The sequence below is a fragment of the Pungitius pungitius genome, chromosome 18 (assembly GCF_949316345.1).
Source record: "Pungitius pungitius chromosome 18, fPunPun2.1, whole genome shotgun sequence".
Lineage (NCBI taxonomy): Eukaryota > Metazoa > Chordata > Actinopteri > Perciformes > Gasterosteidae > Pungitius > Pungitius pungitius.
In genome coordinates, this window is record NC_084917.1 from 7,180,074 (window position 1) to 7,204,681 (window position 24,608).

At 44.0% G+C, this 24,608-nt stretch overlaps 3 protein-coding genes across 7 annotated transcripts; 2 read left to right on the forward strand and 1 right to left on the reverse strand.

Moving 5' to 3' along the window:
* The first annotated feature begins 671 nt into the window (after positions 1 to 671).
* sgsm1b (small G protein signaling modulator 1b) lies at positions 672 to 12,245 on the forward strand. 2 transcript variants are annotated; one of them, XM_037484910.2, is made up of 25 exons: positions 785 to 917; positions 1,052 to 1,095; positions 2,815 to 2,890; positions 3,654 to 3,816; positions 4,007 to 4,159; positions 4,426 to 4,493; positions 4,581 to 4,723; positions 4,809 to 4,940; positions 5,088 to 5,212; positions 5,308 to 5,375; positions 5,470 to 5,633; positions 5,771 to 5,900; positions 6,219 to 6,345; positions 6,423 to 6,487; positions 6,591 to 6,736; positions 6,826 to 6,954; positions 7,051 to 7,224; positions 7,390 to 7,461; positions 7,877 to 9,085; positions 9,174 to 9,298; positions 9,428 to 9,510; positions 9,612 to 9,721; positions 9,810 to 9,906; positions 10,014 to 10,181; positions 10,295 to 12,245. In XM_037484910.2, the coding sequence occupies exons 1-25, from the start codon at positions 911 to 913 to the stop codon at positions 10,381 to 10,383; spliced, it is 3,867 nt and encodes a 1,288-aa protein (XP_037340807.2). In that variant the 5' UTR covers positions 785 to 910; the 3' UTR covers positions 10,384 to 12,245. The 2 variants fall into 2 exon arrangements, with proteins under 2 accessions (XP_037340806.2, XP_037340807.2); XM_037484909.2 differs by lacking the exon at positions 2,815 to 2,890 and having other exon boundaries at positions 672 to 917.
* A 539-nt stretch (positions 12,246 to 12,784) lies between these two features.
* On the reverse strand, positions 12,785 to 16,529 carry srsf9 (serine and arginine rich splicing factor 9). 4 transcript variants are annotated; one of them, XM_037484917.2, is made up of 5 exons: positions 16,363 to 16,529; positions 15,352 to 15,652; positions 14,976 to 15,193; positions 13,668 to 13,840; positions 12,785 to 13,587 (listed from the first exon to the last, which is right to left on the reverse strand). In XM_037484917.2, the coding sequence occupies exons 2-5, from the start codon at positions 15,507 to 15,509 to the stop codon at positions 13,360 to 13,362; spliced, it is 777 nt and encodes a 258-aa protein (XP_037340814.2). In that variant the 5' UTR covers positions 15,510 to 15,652; positions 16,363 to 16,529; the 3' UTR covers positions 12,785 to 13,359. The 4 variants fall into 4 exon arrangements, with proteins under 4 accessions (XP_037340814.2, XP_062414774.1, XP_037340815.2 ...); XM_062558790.1 differs by having other exon boundaries at positions 15,352 to 15,756; XM_037484918.2 differs by having other exon boundaries at positions 15,352 to 15,528; positions 16,363 to 16,525.
* Positions 16,530 to 17,145: 616 nt separating this feature from the next.
* On the forward strand, positions 17,146 to 24,583 carry prodha (proline dehydrogenase (oxidase) 1a). The gene is made up of 14 exons (XM_037484912.2): positions 17,146 to 17,802; positions 17,916 to 18,124; positions 19,324 to 19,358; positions 19,890 to 20,036; positions 20,152 to 20,216; positions 20,567 to 20,683; positions 20,795 to 20,874; positions 21,023 to 21,104; positions 21,304 to 21,396; positions 21,625 to 21,771; positions 21,921 to 22,096; positions 22,200 to 22,298; positions 22,544 to 22,632; positions 23,153 to 24,583. The coding sequence occupies exons 1-14, from the start codon at positions 17,257 to 17,259 to the stop codon at positions 23,341 to 23,343; spliced, it is 2,076 nt and encodes a 691-aa protein (XP_037340809.2). The 5' UTR covers positions 17,146 to 17,256; the 3' UTR covers positions 23,344 to 24,583.
* The last annotated feature ends 25 nt before the right edge of the window (positions 24,584 to 24,608 follow it).

Below are 24,608 nucleotides of genomic sequence, written 5' to 3' on the forward strand. Positions count from 1 at the left end.
AATGTTTTTCTATTTTTTATATATGCAGGAATGTATAAACAATGTTTAGGTGTGGGGCCACACATACTCTAATTGTGTCTCAATGAAACCCAAACAAAGGGAGAGACAGCGAGATCCTCCTTGTGGCAGTGGCAAGCAATGGCAAGTCTGTGGCAACTCTGTGGCAGGCAGCGGCAAGTGAGTGGCAAGTGAGTGGCAAGTGAGTGGCGATCCCAGTAAATCAGTGGCAAGCTCGTTTGCACGACAGGCCAGCTGCCGTAAATATATTTTATTTTATTCGAAAACACGTGAGCCCCCCCCCCCCCCCTTCTCTAGCTGAGTTTCTTAGAGCAGGGGGTGGGAGTGTCGTCACTTGCCACTGCCTGCCACGGAGGAGGATCTCGGTCCTGCTGGAGATGGGTGTCTTTATTGGCATGATCACAATGAGGAAGGCTGTATTGCCAAAGTTTTTTTACCATATAAATAGTGGAAAGTATAAGATGACACAACCATATCGCGAGGTGGCTTTTTATAAACATATAATGCGTCTGTTATTCTCTTCACTCCCTGTTTAGTAACTGTGCTAATTAATCATTACCTGTAACCCTCGTGTATTAATCAGCCTCTGAATTATCATTCAAACGTCCCTTTACGTAAGCGTTACGCACAGTGCAAAAAGGGACCACGGTGTGCAGAATAAAGGTGTCCCCGTCCCTATCGCTCCATGTGTACGGCGTGCAGGCTACTGTGACTTTAAAGGGGTGTTGGTTCGCTGAGAGGTGACAGATGGGTTTCGTTCCCTCTGCTAAGAACACATCGCGCATCTCGCAGCCTCTTTCTTCCCAACCAGCAGCGTTGTCCTCGTCGCTCTCACGGAAACCTCCGCAGAGGAAAAGCCGTGCGTGTCCGCCGCTGCACCCTTCTCGAAGCGATGGGAGGTATGCAGGGCCCCTCTGCCGACGTTGTTATTTTTTCCCCCCCTGTCGTGAGCCTGTGACCAAATTATTTCCCACACTTTGCGCCTCGCACAGCATGTTCATTCTGGCTTTTGTCTTTTTTTCTCCCGTCACAGAGGCCGAGACGCGTCAGAAACTGCTGCGCAATGTGAAGAAAGAGGTGCGTTGGATGTTGTGCACTTTGCGCTTATATCCGTTTATGTTTACAGGCGCTGTGTTTACTAGATGTGTGTGTGTGTGTGTGTGTGTGTGTGTGTGTGTGTGCGCGCGCGTGTGTATGTGGACATCGCTCACAAGGTGTGAGCCACGACTACGCCACAGGCCTCTTTATCATAACATTTTAACGATTGGACCATCGTGCTTGTGTAATGTAAGCGGATGCAATTAGGCTGCCAGGGACATGGCATGACTTAAAGGCTATACAGACGTAAGATGATGATGATCGTGATGATGCTGATGACGATGGTGATGATGATGATGATGGGGGTAGTGAAGATGATTGTATGTTAGGATGAAAAAACTGCAAATCTTAGGAGCTGTGTGCATCATGCTTTCTTTCAGCATCCATCCAAATCGTTTTTTTTCATACACTGGATTATATAGACTCTGTCTCTCTCTTTCCATCTGAAGAAATCATGGTTAAACCGTGTTCTACAACACACCATTTTATTCTTCTTCGAACTGTTTCATTCATTGCCATTTGCAATGCAAAAAAAGTCCAACCTAAACTGGGTGATTGTGACTGAATTAGGATCCATTTGGATATTAATCTACATCCAAAATAAGGACAGCACACCTCGGACTGTTCCAAACTGCTCAGTGACTCCCCGACTCCCCAGAGGGAAAAAAACATGTTTTATTCATTGACGAGGAAGAGCGTGCTTCCATTCTGATCGTGTCTGTGCTCCCCCTCACCTGTGACTCATTGCCTCTCCAACATCCGTGTCTCTCTACTGGATCCTGCAGCAAGGAGGGGCTCAGCTGAGATACACAGATTTAAAGCACAGACGGATTTGTATCGGTTATTTTTTCTTTATGAAGAACAGGGAAACAAACATGTTGTTGCCATCCAGCATCTCTGCAATTATGGGATTCTGCTCTTATACAACATAATTCCAATGTGAATCAAGAAGGTGCAAAGATTATAATCTTAATTTCTGATAAGACCATTAAAGTAAACTCTTCTCTCGTTCGGTTATCCAGCACAGAGCATTGCATCAAATTCAGTCAGTTTTACAATTCAGTTTTGCATTGCTTTTCAATACACTTCATTACTTTGTAGAACATTTGTTTTCAAGGTACATTTGTAGCAAGCATCACTTTCATTAAAAACTCAATCTCTAAAAGTGTATCGATTAAGTTCCCCAACTTAAGTCCACTACTAGATTGCAGGAATCCACCTTAATGATGCAATATGAAGAAAATATCACTATCTGATAGTGGCGGCCCTGTGCATCATATTTGTAACATCCCCAGAGGATCAGTTGTAGCCGTAAGGAACAACGTTTTGTCAGATCTACAAACAAAATCATTTTCTTTTCACGCTATAGTAAGTTATGAAATAGGAAATCAAGCAAATACAGGACTTAAAAACCTCTTTTGTAAATAGTCAGATACTCCAATGTTCATGGAGGTCCTGTGGTCGAGTAGTGCATGGCAGATGTTAAGTAGGACACATGAGTTTATGGACTAAATTAATATTTTGGTCTGTATGGTTGCCCCATGAGTGTGTTGTGGGACTTCACTCCTCACGTGTTGCTCATCTCGACCTAGTTTCACCATTAATTATTGTTGTGCTTCTTGTTCGTACTCTCTGTGACCTTATGTCACCGTGTGAAACAAACAAAGTGTTGTCTCACCATGTACCTTTCTCTATTAGGTGAAACAAATTATGGAGGAGGCCGTAACGAGGAAATTTGTGCACGCAGACAGCAGCCACATCATATCCTTCTGCGGTAAATGTATTTTGTGATTACATTGGACAATAAGCCATGTTCCAAAATTCAGGGTGTATTCTCAAGGCCTAAAATAAATAAGAGTAAATAAGAGGGAGTCATTTTGTGGCATCATTTTATTTTGTCCATCTTAGAAACCCTCTTTTTGGACTAAAATCGTTGTGTTTAGTTTGGGAGACGATAGCACAGGACATGCTGACGTTAATCAATCAGCCACAGTAGTTGTTACTACCTCATTGACATGTACCGTGCAGATGGTTGACATTAGTCCGCGTCAAGTCGTCACTTACTACGAGTTCATCATCGGAGGGAAAAGCGGTTCCCTGCTGTCTGTGCAGGCAATGGAAATCCTAGCAATTTATTTTCATAATTCCATTATTCATCATGTCCATTCATGTGTAATAAGGTGGATGGATGGATACGTCCCAAAGTGCGCAAACACTCTTCAAAGGTGTTAATACAAACCGGGAGTGAGGCGTGTGTGATTCACATCCCGCATATCCTAGCAACGCTGTGTTGGCCAGATTTCTGTTTCTACTTGTGCAACCTATGTGCTTGCTTTTCATCATTTATATAAACTCAATTTGTTCATTAAAAAAAGATTACAACTTGAGGCTTTCACAAAAAGGATATTATATCTCGCTCATGAAATAATAACAAACTCAAAGGCAAGTTTACTATTCCACCTCAGGGTAACAAAAACATGAACAAATCTTCTTTTTAAATCAAATAATGGTTGATGTGTGTGTGTTTGTCCGTGTAGCTGTAGTGGAGGCCTGCATGCTTCATGGACTGAGGCGACGTATTGCAGGTCTGCTCTGCAGTAACAAGGTTGCAGCACTCTTCATGAAGGCGGCAAAAACCTTTTTGCCTGCTGAGGAACTCTGCCACAAGGTCCAGGAGGTGGAGCAGCTCATCGAAAACAAGTGAGATGTTAGCTTCCGCTTGTGCAAGGCTGGTTCGCAAAATCATTAGATGCATTCTGTTTCTTTAGGTATGCATGTATGTCTCCCCTTTGTGCTCCACTTTTATGTGCTATAACGCATCCTATCGCCTTGTCTTGTCTTAGACGTCTGTTCCACATCTCATCCCGAAGGTTTCTCCTCTGTTTTTCAGCAAGCAGAACAATTCTTCACTCAGTAATGACCGCAGTCGTCAATCCAAGTTGGCCAACCTTTCCCCTCAGGCCCTGAAACACCTCTGGATCCGAACTGCACTGATGGAGAAGCTCCTAGACAAGATTGTCCTGTACTTGGTGGAAAACAGCGGGTATTGTTATGTATCATTCAATGCAATTATAAGATAAAATAATTCCTGTGGGTGGTTGGATCCTTCATTCAATACTAAGATTTTGCATTATTTCTCTGTAAAAACTGATTCCTTTACAGATATCAAATTTTATTATGAGCTTTAATCCTCCCAGCTTTTCTCCTATTATGCACACATTCCATATTGTGTGGTCAAAGCCATTGTATGCCAATGGAAGTTTGGGTTATTGGATTATCCTAAAATGTTAGGAATATTGTCTCCTGCAGTGCCTTCTATGAGAAGGAAGCCATGCTGATGGATCCTGTGGATGGACCAATTCTTGCATCTCTATTGGGTATCTATAAACCGCACTAACCTGCTCACGCACCACACCGCATCGCCGTATCTGAGCCAATTTCAACGTGTTGACCTTGTTTCATAGTCGGGCCGTGCGCCTTGGAGTACACCAAAGTTAAGACTGCGGACCATTTCTGGACGGACCCGTCCGCCGACGAGCTCGTGCAGCGGCATCGCATCCACAGCGGCCACTGTCGGCAGGATTCGCCCTCGAGACGGCCCGCCCTGGTTAGACAGCGAAAGGGCTTGATCAGATAATCCGCTATGAACAGGCTGTGTGCGATACACCTGACGTGTTCTTAACCTGTGCCAGATCCAGAAGAGACAATCCAGTGGTAGCATGGACGATCGTCCTCTCATGTGGGTGAGGGACTATGTGGAATCACTCCACCAAAACTCCAGAGCCACACTTCTGTTCGGGAAGAACAACGTGCTGGTGCAGCCGGTGTGTGTCCTTTCATTACGTCTTGAAATACAACAGTAACACAATCCTTTATGAGAGGCTTGTTTCATTTTCCCCCCGGGACTCGGGTGCATCTGCTCGAGTATGGCGGACGTGGCGGGCTTTCAAAGCTCTTGCTTTTGTCTGCAGAGAGATGACATGGAGGCCATCCCAGGCTACCTTTCTTTACATCAGACTGCAGACGTCATGACACTGAAATGGACACCCAATCAGCTGATGAATGGCAATGTGGGGGAGCTAGATTCTGAGAAAAGGTTTGGCCCATAGAACCCAATCAACAAAACCAAACTTATTCCAAAGTTATTCCATAGTTTACTCCATGGCTCCTATTTTCTCCTCTTTCTATCAGTGTTTATTGGGATTATGCCATGACAATTCGTTTGGAGGACATTGTGTATCTCCACTGTCATCAGCAAGGTACAGTAATTCCCTCTCAATGTTTGAAGCGTCACCAAAAAAGGAGTTGTAAGAGATTTTCATCTTGTTTTTCTTATTTTGTTTTTGAATCCAGTGAACAGTGGGGGGACGGTGGTTTTGGTGAGCCAAGACGGGATCCAGCGACCTCCTCTACATTTCCCCAAAGGAGGCCACCTCCTCCAATTCCTGACCTGCCTGGAGACCGGCCTGCTACCTCACGGACAGCTGGACCCACCACTCTGGAATCAGAGAGGAAAGGTCAGCGGGAACCGAGGAAACCAAAACACATCACAAGCATCTTGTTTTGCGATCATTTCCGCATTAATGCGGCATTCACCTCCATCTACGACTTGTTATGACAATCTGTGCTGAATCATTGTCATTACACTTTACAGGGAAAGGTTTTCCCTAAATTGCGAAATAGGAGTCCACACGGCTCATGTGATTCTGTGTCTGACAAAGACGAGGATGAAGCAACCGATTACGTGTTCCGGATCCTCTTTCCTGGCAATCAAATGGAGTTCAGTGAGTGTCTTTAATCTTCCTTTTTTCTCTCCCTGTCTTGATCTAATAAAACATCACCAGGGAGCATCCTCGATTACATTTCTCTCTTAATTCTGATACACCGATTAGACCCTTTCAGTTTTCCTCAGTCATATATCATATTAATATCTTTCTACTTTATTTTTCTCTGTTATTAAGCTGCTCCATGTCATGTCCCTGGTTTTGCCTATCTAGTGCTATCCGTGTGTGCCTTTGTGTCTGTTGTAATTTCATTGGGTTTCACCTAACTATGATAATGACAGTAGCAAGAGTACTGATACAAGCCGTCCCGCTGTGCAGTGGCCCTGGAGCTGATGGACCAGGGCGTTACTCTGTGGCAACCGACGGCCAGGAAGTCCTCGTGCTCCTCGTGCTCACAGAACGGCTCCTCCGATGGCTCTCTGCCCAATGGCTGTAACCAGGAAAGGTAAATAATAATCTAAGTCCAGGCCCAAATATAAATTCTGATTGATCCAGTTGAATGTGCCGTTCCTTTCCTACCAGGGCACCCTTAAAGCTCCTTTGTGACACCATGAAGTACCAGATAATCTCCCGTGCTTTCTATGGTTGTAAGTACAAAGAATTGTCGATTAACTTTGATTCACTCTGGGAAGAATTGAATTCCCAAGGAAATGAGCGCTCAACGTGAGAGCTTTTATCGTTCCTGTCCAGGGCTCGCATACTGCCGCCATCTATCCACAGTTCGTACGCACCTGTCTGCTCTAGTCAACACCACAATAGTTGACCCGGATGTGCCCTGTAACGCCCGAGGAGGACTCTCCGTGGAGGTCTGGGGCCGGTTCCTCAAGGACAGCTCTGTAAGATTTACACTGCAACACCTGGCCATATCATTTATTTTGAATTAAGTAGACTATTAAATGGTTAACATAAAAAAATCCTTGTTTAGGCGTATGAGGAAGAGGAGATACACAGGCTGGTGTATTTTGGCGGTGTTGCTCCCTCACTGCGCAAAGAGGTCTGGCCCTTCCTGTTGGGACACTACCGCTTTACCACGACTGAGAAATGCAGGCGGGAGGTATTTCTATGATCCGTCACACCTTCGGACTGTAAAGTTCACATACACGCCGCAGAGGATGCTTCCATGTGTGTTCACGCAAGGGTTGGGTTTCAGATTGATGAGCAGATGCGCACCATGTATGAGCAGACTATGAAGGAGTGGAAGGGCTGCGAGGCCATAGTCCTTCAGAGGGAGAGGGAGAAACACGCCGAGGCCCTCGCCAGATGTTTGTCCGGAGCCAGTGTGGAAAAAGGGCCAGTGCAGCGGGACGCCACCATCAGTACAGATGCAAGTTTGACCTTTTGGCATAAGAAGTCCTGCGTTATATAAAATATATATATATAAAATGTGTACATAAAACACAGAAGAGAGCTGTTTAGAATATTCTGACATTCACAAGCGAGTTGACAGTCCTGCTTCTTCTCTCCTGTGTGGTGCTTTTCTCCACTGCAGTCGTCTCTAAGTAGCAGCTTAGATCCACCGAATACTCAGACGCAAAGTGATTCCATCTGCAGCAGCACACAGGTAATTCCTCATGTGTGTGAAAATCTAAACAGCAATGATGTTTAGATACATATATAGATATATACAAGAGCATACCATTGTTTTGTGTAATCCTACACTGCTGTTTTTCATTACAATTATAGTGAAATGAATGGCGTGGCCTTCATTGAGTTGCGTTCCCTTCCGTTTCTAGATGATTTGGTCATAAATCAAAGAAATGGACAGTGGAAGTGTGTGACCTTCATAATGGCGGTTGATGAAACGCTATTATTTCACTCTGCGAAATGTCAGCGCCTTTCCATCCCATCACTCTTTGGATGACTTTGTCTTAAAGCTTATAGTTGGTCTTAGAACACGTTTTCTTTAACATTGGTCCCTTTCATTGCTCCAGGATTCAAAATGCATTGCATGCTGACCCCTCTCCTTTGGTTGCCAGGTATCTGAATTGGTTGAGGCAGTGGATCAGATTGAGACTGAGCTCAAGGTTGGGGAAGGAGAAGCACAACAAAGTACTCCACTGAAAGACGTCACAAGTGGCGCCGCAGAGGGCCCCTCGTCCCCAGGTGTGTCAAATCAACATCCGAGTTCAGGAAACAGCCCCCTCGTAACAGAGGCAGCTGTGGGAGCTGCAACCCCTCAGCAGTCGGAAGCATCACAACGAGTCTCACATGAAAAACCTACACCTGGATCGCAGTCAGGAGGTGAGGACATGATGGAGCCGGGAGCCAAAGCGGAGATTTCGGAGAAAGAAATGGAGAACGTTTCAGAAGGTGAGATGGTCAAGAACAGCGAAATCAGTAAGTCGACAACTGACTCGAAAGAAAAACCTGAATTAGAAGAAAGAAAATCTGAGAAATATGAAGATTTCAAAGCAGGCGACACAAAAATGAATTTAAGAAGTATTCCAGAGAGCACTAATGTCCTAAAGCTAGAAACAGAGATTCATAATGAATATTTTCAAGCACCTCCACTCGGGCAAACCTTAACTTTTCAAGCACACAAGAGCAAAGGTCTGGAAGTGGAGCCGTTACGTCGTCCCTTAGCAGAAAAAGAGGTTAATCCAGATGGTGAAAGAGAGACGGAGATTTCGGAGAAATCAGAGCCAGCTTCTGAAAAAAAGCCCTGTATCACAGGACCAGAAACGAAGGATGCTGAAGGAACGTCCTGTGATTTGGCGGAACTCAAAAAAGACAAAGCCGCCGAAATTCCATTCGAGAAACCTGGTTCAAATTCGCCGGTGAGACAAGTGCTGAATGCCCTCCAGTCAACGTCGAGGGGCAGCCTTTCGTTACCGTCCCACTCCCGGCAGTCTCCGGACACGGCGGATTCGGACGACTCTCCTTCGGCCCTGCAAATGGACGACATTCCTGCGGGGGCATGCGTGACCTCCGATGACATCAAGGCCAGGCCTCTGGCGGGTCTCGCTGCGCCACCTGTCCCGCCCGCGCAAAGACGGAAGATGGCATCGGAGGACCTCGTCCTAGATGGCCATCTGGACTCCGCGTGCAACACCAGCCCCGAGGGCACCGACCCGGGCCTCTCCGAAGAGGAGCCCGAGATGGAGATTGCGCTCACTGGACCCGAGCCCGCCGAGGCGGTAGGAGACCCCAAACCCGACGTCTCCTCGGAGGATCCGACCTACTCAGTAAGCATTACGTGTGGCACGCTGACAGGTCTTCTTCCTTTTTTGTGGTCGCGAGCGCGCTAACCGAATTCTCCATTGTATTTCGCAGCAAGAAACACTGGACATGTACTTGATCAATTTGCACCGCATTGACAAAGACGTCAGGCGTTGTGACCGAGCGTACTGGTACTTCACCCCCGACAACCTGGAGAAGCTGCGTAACATCATGTGCAGGTAACTGTTGTGTGGCTGTGTGCTCAATGTCTGTGTGACGTTTATGTCCACCCGAAAAAAAACAATCACGTCTGAAACCCCCCTCTCCTCCCCCCCTGCCCCCCCCCCCCGGATGGGCTGACTTTGCAGTTACGTGTGGAAGCATCTGGATACGGGTTACGTCCAGGGAATGTGTGATCTGCTGGCTCCTCTGCTGGTTATTCTGGACGATGGTCAGTGACACTGTTTTTCCAGCAAACTCCTTATCGACCCTTTGCCTCCATGAGCACGAGGTGGCTGACAGTCCCTCTTTTCATGTGTGTGCGCTTCACAGAGGTCATGGCATTTAGCTGCTTTACTGAATTAATGAAGAGGATGAACCAGAATTTTCCACATGGCGGTGCGATGGACTCTCACTTTGCCAATATGCGTTCTCTTATCCAGGTATGTACATGCATGTGCACCAACTCGTGTGTGCATGTGTGCATTATCAAAAAAAAGACGTAAAATAAAGATAGTTTTTTATTAATAGATCCTGGACTCTGAGCTGTTTGAACTGATGCAGCAGAACGGAGACTACACTCACTTCTACTTCTGTTATCGCTGGTTTCTACTTGACTTCAAAAGAGGTTTACTTACTTTCTTATTTACTTAAATTGTCAGTAAAAGAGTATTTTCACTTTGTATAACAACATGCTGATCAAAATCTCACCTATTTCTCTCTTTTTTCGCACAGAAATGGTGTACGATGACGTGTACTCTGTTTGGGAAACGATCTGGGCAGCCAAGTACACCTCCTCCGATCACTTTGTCCTCTTCATTGCTCTGGCACTTGTGGAGATGTATAGAGACATCATCCTGGAGAATAATATGGACTTTACTGACATCATCAAGTTCTTTAACGGTAAGACAATATTAAAAAATACAAATTCCACTCACTATCGACTCATTGATAAACTATTGATTATATATATTACAAGGCAATTTAACTCTTGTATGTTACAATTCCCTTCTCAGAAATGGCCGAGCGACACAACGTTCCGCAGGTCCTGATGATGGCTCGAGATTTGGTCAACAAAGTGCAGACGCTCATTGAAAACAAGTGATGCTGCAGCTGTTTTGTGATTAATCGTTTTAAGATACTAACACAACCACACACACACACAACAGTAATTTACCTTGAGGAACAGAATACATGTAAATCCAATGCAGTGATTGTTAAGTACTGAAAAGACAACTGGTCATTATTTTAGACAACTTGTTTTCAGTTGCTCCTCTCTGTCTTTGAAGGGGTTGCAACTGTTGCCAGTGATTTTCATTTGAGTTATTGTTCATCTCGTGAATGTACCCTTGATGCTTCAGGATGTGATTTTATTTTGCCTTAAATTGAACTGTTTTTTCAGGGATACAGCAACCAAATTTCGTCACGGTATTGTTCTCCTGAGAGGGTTGATTTAGTTAAAGAGCTCTCGTGATGCACTTGAATATATTTTTGACATTGCTATTATTTTCGCTGAAATTGTGTACATTTCCAGTAAAAAAACACCGACCGGCATTATCAGATGATTTGCTTTTCAGAGGAGGTTGTGTCCAGGTCGTGTGTGTGCGGTTTGCGTCTCAGTAGCCATTCGGAGGACACACGGCGGTGGTCCTGTTCCTCGGTTTGCCTCGTGGTGCCCGCAGGATGTCCAGACCGGACCCGTGAACTCTGTGAAGCCTCGCATGTTTGCACATAGTTAGCATCAAGTCCCTTTCCTCCGTGGACAAACGGCCATACTGGTGCCCCAGCCGTCCCCGACCTCCTCTATGATGCTGATTCACATTCATTCATTTCCCTTCATTATTACCTCAGTATCCCCGTGTCAATGTTGAAGAGGAGCTCTGCATGCTAAACACTAAAAACTCTCAGTTGAGGCTTAATTCAGTACCACAGGTTCACTTTAGCCCGGACTCTTTCCTCTGGGACACTTTCATGTAAAGCTAGTGCGTACACAGAAGGCAGCCTCCATCTCCATGGGCCAGCCTGTTTCCTTCATTCATTCGAAAGAGCAGTCTCCTTGTGTTCGGCTTGTTAAATGGTATCCGGGGCTCCGTCTTTAGCCAGATTGAAATGGTCACCAGATGTATCAATCGTACACCTCCTCACGCAGTTTCTGTGCATTGTGTCATAACAGCGGCACGCATCTTTCATCTTGTCAAGGCGCTTGTCCGGCTTTCACTGTGGAGTAAGTGCAGAGAGGTTGAGGTTATTACATAAGCGGTCAGTTCAGTGGTAGCTATTCAGTAGTATGTAGCCATGCAGATCATTTTATTTTTACGTGTAAAATGTTTACACCGTCCTCCGCTGCTAATCCAACACCGTTGAAGGTAATCATTAGTTCTCCTGAAAATTAACACACATTGGCCAGGTGTATTTCCAGAAACAATGTGCTGGAGACCTCGATGTCCTAATTGGTTTCACAAGGTCTAATAAAGCCTAGTGTGGTTTGTGAATCTGATCTACCTTGCAGTAATTTTAGATGGATTGAAATCTTCTAATCTCGACAGATGGATACAAAAATACCTTCATGGCTAGAGACCAGCATAAGTATGTCAGAAAATATGATATTTTGGTTCCACTCAGTTAAAAAATAGCCATGACCCACCCATGTTTGGTTCACTGTGGCTTAAATACCGGTGTTTTGACATCTCTGCTAATGTGTCTCCACATGATCTTCTAAAACGTGCCCGAGTATTGCTGTTTGTGCATTGCTGTGTTTGTTGTCAGAAGATTAACTGTATACAAAGTGATAATAGTACATATTTATTAAATGCAATACAATGTCTGTTTATGGGCTTTATCGGATTATAATGGTAAGAAAGATAAAAATGTGCCATTGGAAATAAATATATATATTTTTTTTCTGTCTTCTCAAATTGTCACGAGGTATAATTAATTTATTGTGTATTAAAAATATTATATTTTGCATCCCATGTGCCTCATGTATATTTTCACACGTGATATTTCCCTACATAAGTCTATGTGGTCAGCACTCGTGCCACATTCATCTTTTGGCTTTTTGGTTCTTTGTTTCATTTTGTTCGATCCGAGCAGCGTTTCTTGACGTGCCTGTGGTGGTAGAGCTGGAAAACAGTCCTCATTCTGTGCAGATAAAAAAGTTTAGCAGAACGTGAGACATCATTCTCTAGCTCTCCAATCTTATTTAGGTTGAATAGGCTGTATGTCAGGATATGTGCAGAGACCATTAATGTGGGATATTTGACAGTTAATCTTCAAATGTAGACCATGCCTTCAACAAAGTCAGTCAAACCCTTGTTTGAAATAGGCCATTTTCAGAAAGAAGACATTTTGGAAGAACAATATCACACCTGTAAATAATCCAATGAATGAGCTTTGAGGCTCTGATTCTGCATGTGGCTCACTTGAATAAAAGTGTCACTGGTGCGGCAACATCTACCACCTCAGTGAATATAGTAATCTACAAAAACAAGTTTCATGACAGGGAATTAAACTGCAGTAGAAGTTTGCATTTTATTGGTAAACAAAAAAACACAGTGAAGACCTACAGGCCACCTCGTCACAGGTTCAAACATTAAAGTGAAGCTCAGTCAATTTGTGTCACTACACTTAAAAAAAGGTTCACTAATTGAATGGGTTTCAAATTGGAGTAGAGTATCTTCAAGCTACCCGAATGCAAAACACCATATAGGCCGTTGATCATTTAAAAAGCAGTATGAACCGTAGGCAGATATCTGCAGAATTTGTTTTGAACAATAAACATTACCATTGCTGTCAAGGTTTGACATCACAACCCAGGGTTTCTTTATAAAAGAAACCGCCAAAATGTTATATTGTAGAAGGAAGAAATAAAAACTAAAATCAACAATCCCAATTCCAGATAAACAAGGTGATTCACAGAACAATGAAAAAAGAAATCCAAGGCATTGGGGAGAAGCAGGGTGACAATGGAATGTGTGTAGAAAGAAATAACAACGATCATATTGAACGAGGAGGCCTGTTGTTAAAATGAAAAAGAATTACAAAACACTTTCCCCAATTCCTCTAGAAGTGGTCGGTGATTCTACCGATAATGACGTGGCGGTGGGCTGTGGTGCTGCGGCGGGTGCCTCCTGGGGGGTGGACTATGGCGAGACATAGAATGGCGTGGAGGTGACTGGTAGCGCGCAGGCGGGGATCCTCGGTTGTGAAAGGGGGGCGAATAGCGACCTCTGGATCTGGAGCGGGAACGCGAACGGCTAAAGCTCGGAGTGCCCCTCTCCTCATAGACGCGGATGTACGCGGTCTCTCCCTGAAAGAGGAAAATAGTTGTTAGCACACCCATTGCTTTCGGGGCCCTTAGGTCGCATCATCATCATCACAGCGACTCACTTGATGTGAACGGAACTCTGTCCGATCCAGCCTGCGCAGCGCGTACTCCATGTCCTCTCTGCGGAGGAATTCCACCACGCCCTCTCCATCCCGCTGCACATCTGCAAAGCACACGTCTCCAGCCTCGCGCATGTGATCCTTCAGATCCTGCCAGCTCCCAGTTGGTGGCAATCCTGGAGTGGGGGGTGGGCAAACTTATTTTCTTGCTTAAAATGAACTGGCACAGACACATTTTGCCCTTGAGACAGAACTGAGCTAAAGAACACCTTCACTAGCAGGTTTTAGGGCACCTTTACAAAGCGAACACTCAAGTCATTTAAATTGAAAAACTCAAAATAAGACATTGGTCAATGGTTTCGGCAAACTAAAAAAAATCTCCTGATGTTGCACATCCATAAATCTGCTCTAGCATGACCGGCCCGGTCAGGCAGCTACATACAACGTAGACTTCAGAAGTGTTTGGTCATTTTACAGCTTATGTTAACATGCTTGTACAAACAAGATTTGAAAAAAAGGTAGCATGCTACGAGTAGTTCTAATGAATGATAAATAATACAAAAATCACACCTACCAGTCACTATAGTTGGTGTTTGGGATTATGCAGAAGACATGAACCTTTTCAGTTTACTATTTGTTTTTTTCGTGACTTAAGGAGCTGACTTGACCCCATCCACTCAGTCCCCTTGTCCTCGAGTCCGCCACGACAGAGAGAAACATATCTGCCTACGATTCACGATGCCTTTCACTAGTCTCCTTGTCTTCCAGTCCGCCATGAGAGGGAGAGAGAATCATATTGGCCTACGGCTCATGACGTCTTGTGCTAGTCCCCTTGTCCACCATGTTGGAGAAAAACATACCTCCCTAAGACTCATGATGTCCTCTACTAGTCCACCTTGTCCTCCAGTCCGCCATGAGAGAGAGAGAGAGAATATATCTGCCTACAATTCATGACATCCTCTACTAGTCCCATGTCCTGTGGTCCGCCATGAGTGAGAGAGAAAATGTCTGCCTATAACTCATGATGTCTTTTACTAGTTCCATTTTCCTCCAGTCCACCATGAAAGAGAGATATCTGCCTATGACTCATGACATTCTCTACTAATCCCTTGTCCTCCAGTCCGACATGAGGGAGAAACATATCTGCCTTCCGACTTGTGGTGCGTTTTACCATTTCCCTGGTCCTCCAGTCCGCCGTGAGAGAGAAACACGTCTGCCTACGACTCTTACGTTCACCCTTCTACCAACCCCCTTGACATCCACGATACGGAGCGAAATATGACCTGGCTATGACTTGTGACGTCCACCTACCAGAGACTATGACCCGGAATTCAGATCTTCGAGTAGGGGGTCCAAATCTTCCCCTAGGTCCTCCTCTATCTCCACCATCGCCTCCTCCTCCACCAACTCCTCCTCCACTTCCTCCCATAGGGCCAAATTTAGCACCAGAAGATCGAGGATACTCCACACGTAGCTTGGAGTCTCCATAACCATATCCATTCCTTCCATAGACAGCATCGTCCGCATCCCTAGGAGAAGAGAGCAAAGAACTCCTTACCAACATATGCTTGTGGACAGGTCTCCATCCATTTCCTGCCGCCAGTCACTGGAGATGATTTTATACCACGTAAACTTAAGTTCTCCAAGCGAGATGCGATTTGACTTGGCAAAGATCTTCTAAACTCACCGTGGATCTTCAAATCGGACAAAAGCAAAAGGAATAGTGCCTCTATTGTTCTTCAACTCGATGTCACGGATTTTTCCATATTTGTAGAAGAGATCCTCAATGTCTCTCTCCTGGACGTCCGCGGGGAGATTCCCCACATAGATCCGGCCATCTGACATGGTGGTGGAGATATTGGTACTGCTGAGAGAGAATGGAGGCACCGGCAGACTTGATCACTTCTTTTTTCAAAAATAGCGATGGATGTGGTCCTTATCTTAATCCTAGTTCCAATCCAAATTTTTGTTCTTCTGCCTTTCAGTTCCTTAATTTAGAAGGAAAAAAAAAATCTAAACCAGGACCGCAGACATGAGAAAATAATGAGCTCAAGGCAAAATGGCACGTGCCTCTCGGATCCGAGCCTGGAAGCTTTAAAAACACAGGTTAATGAATTTCAGAGATCCTTAAAAATTCTTAGCGGTACAATATTGTTAATAGTTATGGTATTATATGACGTTAATTTTTTTACACCCTGTTCCACATCAACAAAAATATCTGGTTTTCATTACCAAGCTATACCCCGACATGTTACTATATATTTAAAAACACTCCACTGATAATTCCCCAAACAAATGCATATTTGAACGATAAAAGCTGTAATAGGCTACGGCTAAACTAGCCCGCAGCTCCCCAACTAGCTTAATTTTATTTAGCTTCGGTTGCATTCGATTGATCGCTTGCAATACGTTTCTGCAACGTGAAGCTAGTAAGAAACGGAAAACATGCCTGAAAAACCGCTTGATGATTGTAGACTGAAAGCCAACGAAGGACTAAAGCCGTGTCATTCAGTCCAGAAACTACGCTATGAGCTTCTTTGTTGGTAATGTACGGTCAGCTAGTCAGGCTTACGAGTCGGTTCCAGCTAACGTTAGAATGTCTCAATTGTTCGCGCGCGCACAAACACACAATACTAATATTTTGGCAAAACACTTTACAAGTATTCTGTTTTAAAAACACCTAACAAGTTGTGATTACCTTTCAAAACAAGTAACGATTTCTTCTTTCGTAGATTTAACGCTAACACTTCGCACGCCGTGTTACTTCCCTGTTGGTTAGCGACATTAGCATGTAGCTTTGCGTCTTCTTCTACTTCCTATTTCCGGCGGACGGTCGTGAGTGTGAGTGTATTGCCGCCTCCTGTCGATAGGAAAAGGAACTTTACTTTTCGTTCTTGTCTTCCCTCCCTCCCTCCCTGCCGTGAGCCTCCAGAGCCGCTTCTGAAAGGTCGCGTCCTCAAATCGATGCTCGTAATGTTCTTTTCTTGTCACATAATCTCTGTGCCATGCCTTTAAAGTCCTTTATTTTGCCTTTGCGCTGGATGCATCATGTTCTGGTTGGTTCTCTAGAGAAATGTAAGAAAATAAGTCCCTGGGGGGTTGTTACACAACAAGTTACATAATAGTAATTTTTCTTCTCATTTAACCACTGATGAGTTATGTTCTCGGATTGGAATATAAATTGTATATATATATAGTAATTGTTACATTTAAATGTCATATTGTTTCGCAGTTATTGCATTCTGTAAAAAAAATCTGCATCAAAAGTGAATTCCCTAATGCTGTAAAAACGAATGTGTCACTAAGCCAGGGAAATGCAACTTCAGTAAAAAACACATGATTATCATACATTCTGATTGCAGATTGGTAAAGAAATATTGCAAATAAAAGTTCAATTGTCAAAAAAATAAACATGCAGCCGGGGACATATGTCTCCCCTAAAAGACCATTCTGGTTTGGATGATAAAGCATGGAATATGTTTTAACATTCATGTCAGTGAAATTGGTGAAGAAGTTAAGAGCTGAAACCAAAAGCTAAACCATACGATGTAATCACCATTTATTTGTGAAGAACATACACATAAAGTCATGAATGAAAATGTTACCAGTCGGCTACATTGCCAATGCGTTGGTCTGTAACGCGGCTTTGAGGTCGAGAACACGAGTACGCGCATCCACGGGTGCTAGGCGGCGCGCACCTCGCGCACTGTCAGAAACCACCGGCACGAAGAGAGGCGAGCTCGCGACTTCCGGCTGTGTAAAGCCGCTTCAGATAACAGGGGGGGGGAAAAAACACAACAAAAACATGTTGTACCCGAAGCTCGTGGCATCTCTTCTCCGCTCAAACCCGCGAAACAATATCCGCGTGTCGGCCGGAAGATGCCGGACCACGGCGGCGTCCCCCAAGAGCCGGGACGAGACGCATCAACGCATCGCCGGCTGCCCCGTGGTGGAAGCGGCGCCTGTCGAGCTCATCAGCGGCACCAGACACGCCGAAAGCCCGCCACGGAGCGCGGTCCACGTCGACTTCGAGAACACGCAGGAGGCCTACCGGAGCAAAGGGAACGTCGAGCTGCTCCGGAGTCTGCTGGTCTTCAAGCTGTGTACCATCGACGTCCTCGTTGAGAAGAACAAAGAGGTGAGCGGTGTCTTTTTTTTTGTTCAGAAGTAGTTCCAAAAAACTTTTTTTCTCACCACTTTTCATGCTTTAATAGTTAGGTCACTAACTTGTCATCCCCGTCTGCGTTACAGCTGATGGATCTGACCAAGAAGGTGCTCGGTCAGTGGATGTTTGAGAAGCTGATGAAAATGACCTTCTACGGCCAGTTTGTGGCGGGGGAAGATCACAACTCCATCAAGCCTTTAATTCAGAAGAACCGGGCCTTTGGAGTTGGGGCAGTTCTGGACTATAGTGTCGAAGAGGACTTGACACAAGAAGAAGCTGAGAAGAAGGAAATGGAGTAAGTGACATCTTCATCTGCCAGTAGTCTCCTTTGGGATTTACATTGTATGACATGCTCTTACTGACGCCTAAAAACATGTCATGTAATGTTAAGTTTTCAACTGTTAATCCCATATGTGTGCAGCATGAAAACACATTTCTTAGTCATGTAACTCGTTGAGTCAGGTTTATTTGTACAAGCCCACAATCACATGGCCCAAAGCAATAGGGTGTGACCCAAGCCATGCTCTCACAACAACATGTTCTTTAAAACAAACCCACTGCTAAAAGTAAGAAACTAGAGGAGGCCGATACCACGGGGACAGAGCCACACCCCTTCCATAGCTCTGTGTTGGGTAACTATTATACAGTCAGCGCATCACGGGTTGTTTGGCTCTGGTTTAGCCAAACCTGACATAGGTGTGTAGAATATTCTCGCTAAATGTCCAAAACCGCACTGATATTTGAATTAAACCGTGTTGAAGGTCTCCTCGACTCCACATTAATACTCTGTTAATTATTTTAGGAGTCTTTTCATTCCATGCCTCTCTAAATTATCTTTTGACTCCAAACATTCCAATAAAATTATTCTGATATGACTCAGTTCTTATCTTATCACTTTAGTTCTCCAGCCTCCGTTTGGCTTCTTATCAAATCGACAGGAGTCATATTATCTTCATCATGGCAGACTGTAATAGAAACCTAATAATGCCCGTTCTCCATTGGTCGGCTGGGAGAGCCCCCTCTCCTCTGATTGGTCGAGAAGGGGGATGTACCTTCTGGGTTTCTACATAGGCACATGCTCAAACCGAAGTGGTACACAATGTTCTGAGGAGGAAATGAGCTCGTTTGTTTCAAACCACAGATCATCTGACTAGGCGCAAACATTCACATGCCGAATTCACCAAAACATATTTAGGATCAAATGTTCTTGATCGAGGCCAAACTTGTAGGGCCCACAGAGAAGAACCCTGTCAGTTTTCTTTGACCTCACAGGTTTCTGATGCGTTTAGAAAAGGAGATAATTATTATAACTGCTTCAAAAGGTCACACGCTGGCGTGCTGGCTGGTCAACTAACTGATTCCAAACTACACAAGGGGCGTGAGAAGTTATAAAACGCAGTGAAAAATTAACTTTCTTCATTTCTTTATGTGTTTTTTAGGCAACTTCATGTTTTTGTTGTTCTCTTCTGATGTCAGTCTCTTCTTCTTTTGCAGTGCATGCGTTTCTGAAGCAGAGAAAGAAAGCTCAGGTTTGTTGATCTCTGGGAAATAAGCAGTTTGTTGAGTGTCATGCAGTCAAACTGTTTTACATATGTGTTCAGCGCAGTGACTCGTTTACTCTGAACTGAACGTGAGACAGGTCTAGTCAAGTGTCAGGGTTGGTATGTAGTTATGTGTCCGTGTGCTCTGCTCCAGAGCGTACTGGTTGCATCTGGTTTTATTCGGGTCTCAAGGGTCCATCCACAGACTACAGGGAGAACACACTGTTCACATAACGCCAGCATTTCATTCCTACTGCTTTCTCTGGTCCGATTTTTAATTTGTGATCTGGTAATCGATGATCATGGAAACCAGCTACTATAGTAGCGCTGGCTACCATATCCTTTGTGACCCTTTGTCCTTTGTGATGAGAAATACTGTTTCATTCATTCAGTTATTCATAATATATACATGTATATCAACTGAACTTGAACCATGAGGGCTTGTGATTTACATACAACGATCAACACAATGCAGCTTGCCGGTTTGAAGCAATTCTGACCTTCTTTAAACTCCACAAGTGGATCGTCGTGAGAAGAAGTACAAAGCCCATCGCCAGTTCGGGGACAGGCGTGGAGGGGTCACTGGTGCTCGCACATACTTCTATGCAGATGAGTCCAAGTGTGACAAGCAAATGGAGACGTTCATTAACTGCATCAGAGCCTCTGGTAAGTAGGAGTAAGCAATAACAAGTTATTGTTGTAACTGATATTATGACACTAAAACTCTTGTGTAATATAGATGGTGTTGAATAATCCACATTTAATGTGTTATCAATTTCAGGGGGAGCTTCAACAGATGGATTTTCAGCCATCAAAATGACTGCTCTTGGACGCCCACAGTTCCTTGTAGGTTTAACTTGATGTCTTCAATATCAACGGAAGTCATTATCGGGAGTATTCAGACAGCGGTGTGAATGGCTTGTGTTGCCAATCACCAACCACATAATTGGACAGTTATTACAGGTCAATTGGATCAGGAAACATTGGCCATTCATTTATGTCTTTCAGTTGTTCATAGGTTCACATCACTGTGTTGTCGCTGCTAGACTGAAGAGTGAAACTGTCAGGGCCCACTGAGGCAAAAATGACAAGAACGAGCCAAAGATGAAACCCTGATGTGTCTGTCTGACCACATCCCCACATGCTTCTAACACAATGCTTGTCTCATTGAATTGATTTGCTCTGTGTTCGAACAGCTCCAGTTTTCAGAAGTCCTGGTTAAATGGAGACAGTTTTTTAACTTCCTCTCAGCGCAGCAGGGAAAATCTGACATGACGGTATTGGATCAGAAGCTGGAGCTGGAGCAGCTGAAGGTACGTCTTCAGCGAGTCCACGTTCTCTAGATGTCTTCAAGCCGTCATGACACCAAGCACCACATTAATAAGCAATACTCTGTTTCAAATCACTGAAATATGTTTTCATAGGAGAGTCTAAGCGCGATGGGTGTTGGAGCCGTGGATGACAAAGAGAACTGGTTTACAGGAGAGAAGCTGGGTTTGTCTGGGTAAGAAAGAGAGTCACACACTGCTGCAATGTGCTCCAAGTTTATTCGTCTCAATAAAAGGACATCAACTGATTCTTGAATCGTTTAACCATTAAGAAAACTGTGCTCGCATCATTTTAACACACACGTCGTCACATCTTATCGGCAGAACGATCGACCTGCTGGACTGGAACGGTTTAATCGACGATACAACAAAAATCTCCAATCTGCTGATGGTGCCAAACCTTCAGGTGAGTCGTGTAAATATGAAGTGGCGCCAAGGACTCTGACAGGAAGAAGGGACATTTTTCATCTTCTCTGAATGCTGGGACCTGTTCAATAAACACACAAGTTCAAGCAAACGTTAAAGATTAAATTTACTGGTTCATCCGGGTCGTAAAGATGCCTTTGTGTCAAAGAGTTTGATGTTTTTGTGTGTTTGTTTTGCAGACGGGGCACCTGGAGCCTTTGTTGAACAAGTTCACAGCCGAGGAGGAGAGGCAGATGAAGAGAATGTTGCAGAGAGTGGACGTTCTGGCCAAGGTAAAGATAATTAGAGCAAAAAGAAATGTGCGTCTTGTGAACCGTTTTGTTGTTGTTGAGGGAATACGGAAATCTTTTGTATTGCAACTGCAGACTTGATGAAAAAGGGAATCAAATACATCCGCATTGTGCTTTCTGACGCGATGGGCCCTTTGTTTGCCACACATTAACCAAGAGTCCCTCACAAAACCCTGCACGCCTTGAACACTGTTTGGGTGTGCTCTCCAGCATGCCGTGGAGAACGGGGTGCGGCTCATGGTGGACGCCGAGCAGACGTACTTCCAACCAGCGATCAGTCGACTGGCCCTGGAAATGCAGAGGAAATTTAACCGGGAAAAGCCAATCATTTTTAACACTTACCAGTGTTACCTCAAGGTGAGACGACAGCTGGGCATCACGACTTTTGCTGTTGATTATTCATCTCTACGAATCCTTCCTGTTTCTCGGATGCGATACCAAAATCATATTTTATGGATTCGGAATTTTGTCCTTTTATTTGTGTTTTTTTTTTAAAATGCTGGCAGGAAGCCTATGACAATGTAACTGTGGATGTTGAGCTGTCCCGACGGGAGGGCTGGTACTTTGGTGCCAAACTGGTTCGTGGGGCCTACATGTACCAAGAGAGAAACCGGGCCAAAGAGATTGGCTACGAAGACCCAATAAACCCAGACTACGAGGCCACCAACAGGATGTATCACAAGTACGTCTTAAATTGTTGTTGTTATTATTATTATTATGAAGGTTGCCTGTGACTTCGCTAGAAAACGCCTGGATCCTAACAACCTGCCCCGATGTTTGTCTAGGTGTTTGGAGTTTGTGCTGGAGGAGATCGATCAAAGCCGGAAAGCAAATATCATGGTTGCTACTCACAACGAGGAAACGGTGAAATACACCCTTGAGAAGTACGTTCCCTCTCAGGCCTCAGGCTAGAAACGATTCCCAGCAGATTGTAATTTGAACATACACAAAGCCCTTAAACCCCTTGTTCGCCGAGGATTATTTCTTAATGGTTTAAATAAATGCCTAGCAAGGGAGACTTAAGAAATTGTGAGCAATTACAGGTTTTAGAGAGTGAAATGGATGGAATGCTTCACTGTTGTTTTGTAACAGCCCTTTGACATGGATTTCTTTTTTTCTGTTTTCCCAGGATGAATGAGATGCGGCTTTTACCCACAGAGAATAAAGTTTACTTTGGACAGCTGCTGGGGATGTGTGACCAGATCAGCTTCCCGCTAGGTATGTTGCACTCAGCTCGGGTCCTAAAAGCAAACAGTCAGTTATGAAATCGGTGAACATGTGGCCAAAGCGTAACGTAGTCGCTACACGCGTGAGCTTTTCAACACTCCGACCCCCTGACCTCACAATTGGTTCGTCCAGTCTATGCACATAATGGGGAAAAAACAAGGAGTCCCTCAATGTCCAGAGCTGTCTGCATACCAAATCTTATGTGGTTTAATTCAGAGCAGAAATGCATCCTAACCCATATAAATTTAATTAAAATGTATTTTGTATAAAACAAAAAAAGCATCACACATGTGTTCATCATAACTAAAACAAAAAAGATAATAATTGAATCTACTGCAACATTATTTGTATTTAACATTGAGTCACTTTCTTCAGCTTCCTTCCTCCGTAGTTCACTTTGTGATATTATATAGTCAGCTTTGAGAATATGTTGATAATATGTGGAATTTGGATACAAAGCCATCGGGAATTGATCGAAACACTCGTTTCTTTGCTCTTTTCTTGGAAAAAGGTCAAGCAGGTTTCCCGGTCTACAAGTACGTTCCATATGGCCCGGTCAACGAGGTCATTCCTTATCTGTCTCGCCGTGCTCAAGAGAACCGCGGCTTCATGAAGGGATCCCAGAGGGAGCGCAGCCTGCTGTGGAAGGAGCTGAGACGCAGGGTGCTGGGGGGGCAGATCTTCTACACGCCGGCCTACTGAGTCGCAGCACCGCAACGTCTGAACTGCAGAGCATTCACTTCTGTAAAGGGGGGGGGGGATTAATGTCCTTCTTCGGCTTGTTGGGCTGGGAAGTGACGATTTGCCTCAAAATGTTGGTGAGTTAACTAAAATAATGTGATCGTAATCCTGAGAATTTAAACAACATCTGAAACTTTTTTTAAAGCAAATGTTTATGCCTCTGAACATGAATCTTCTCTTTTAATATACAGCATGGCGTTTTGTTCTGTAGAGGCAAGGAGAGAATATCTTGAACGTATGGTTACCAAAGGGGGAGTGCTTGTATATATATCTTTATATATACATTTATAGATCCTTTGTATGTTTTGATGTTGATCTCTGCTGAATGATAAGCTAAACTGGAATCAATCACCCTCTGTACAACTAAGTCTACTTTTGTAACTGTTCACTCCTCTGACTGACTTTTAGCTTATTTATTGATGATGCCATGTGTCGAATTACAATCCATCCATTAGCTAATTATTTAGCAGTATAGTGTTTTTGGTTTTTCTGTTGATATGCAAACAAGCCAAACACCTGCAAGGTGTGAGTGACTATTTGCAGTAGCTGACCTTCATTTGGCCTCAGACCCGACAAACCTGCCGGCTCAGTACGAGGCTGAAGTGCTCAGTGTCTGACCCACTCCATGCTTTTAATGCTTGACATGTGCCAGATGGTCCTGACTTCATATTTTACTGACATCCAGATCATCTGCTGTTTATCAAAGAACAATAGCAACAGGTGCTCAAAGCACAAAGGCAGGAATTAAAGGTGTATACATTTTCCAAAAACATACCCCAGTTACTGGCTTTCTGAAGAAAGCTGCACAAAAAGAACAGGAATATCTACATTGTTGCATAAACTGTGTTCAGTTTCATTGAGTTGAATGGAAGTCATGGAAAACATCTTTTGAATTGAAATGGTTTTAATACTGGAAGACAATACTGTCAAATGGCCTTTCAATGCCCGTGGTGTGGAGGAAGGAGTTTGTGTTGTTGAAGCTATTTGTTTTTAAATTGGATTTTAAAAATGAGGTTCATTTACACTGTTACACGTGGGTTTGATTTAAATGCATTTCCTGATGTTTTTCTTTGTGTTTGGTTTTCTCATCGCTGCTGTTTGAGTGTACTATATTTTGTACAGTTATATAATATATGTAATCATTTAACGCAATCAAATAAAGTTAAAATAACATTAAAATAAACCTCTTTTTGCAACTGCGGCACTTGAAGCTGGAAATTTACTTA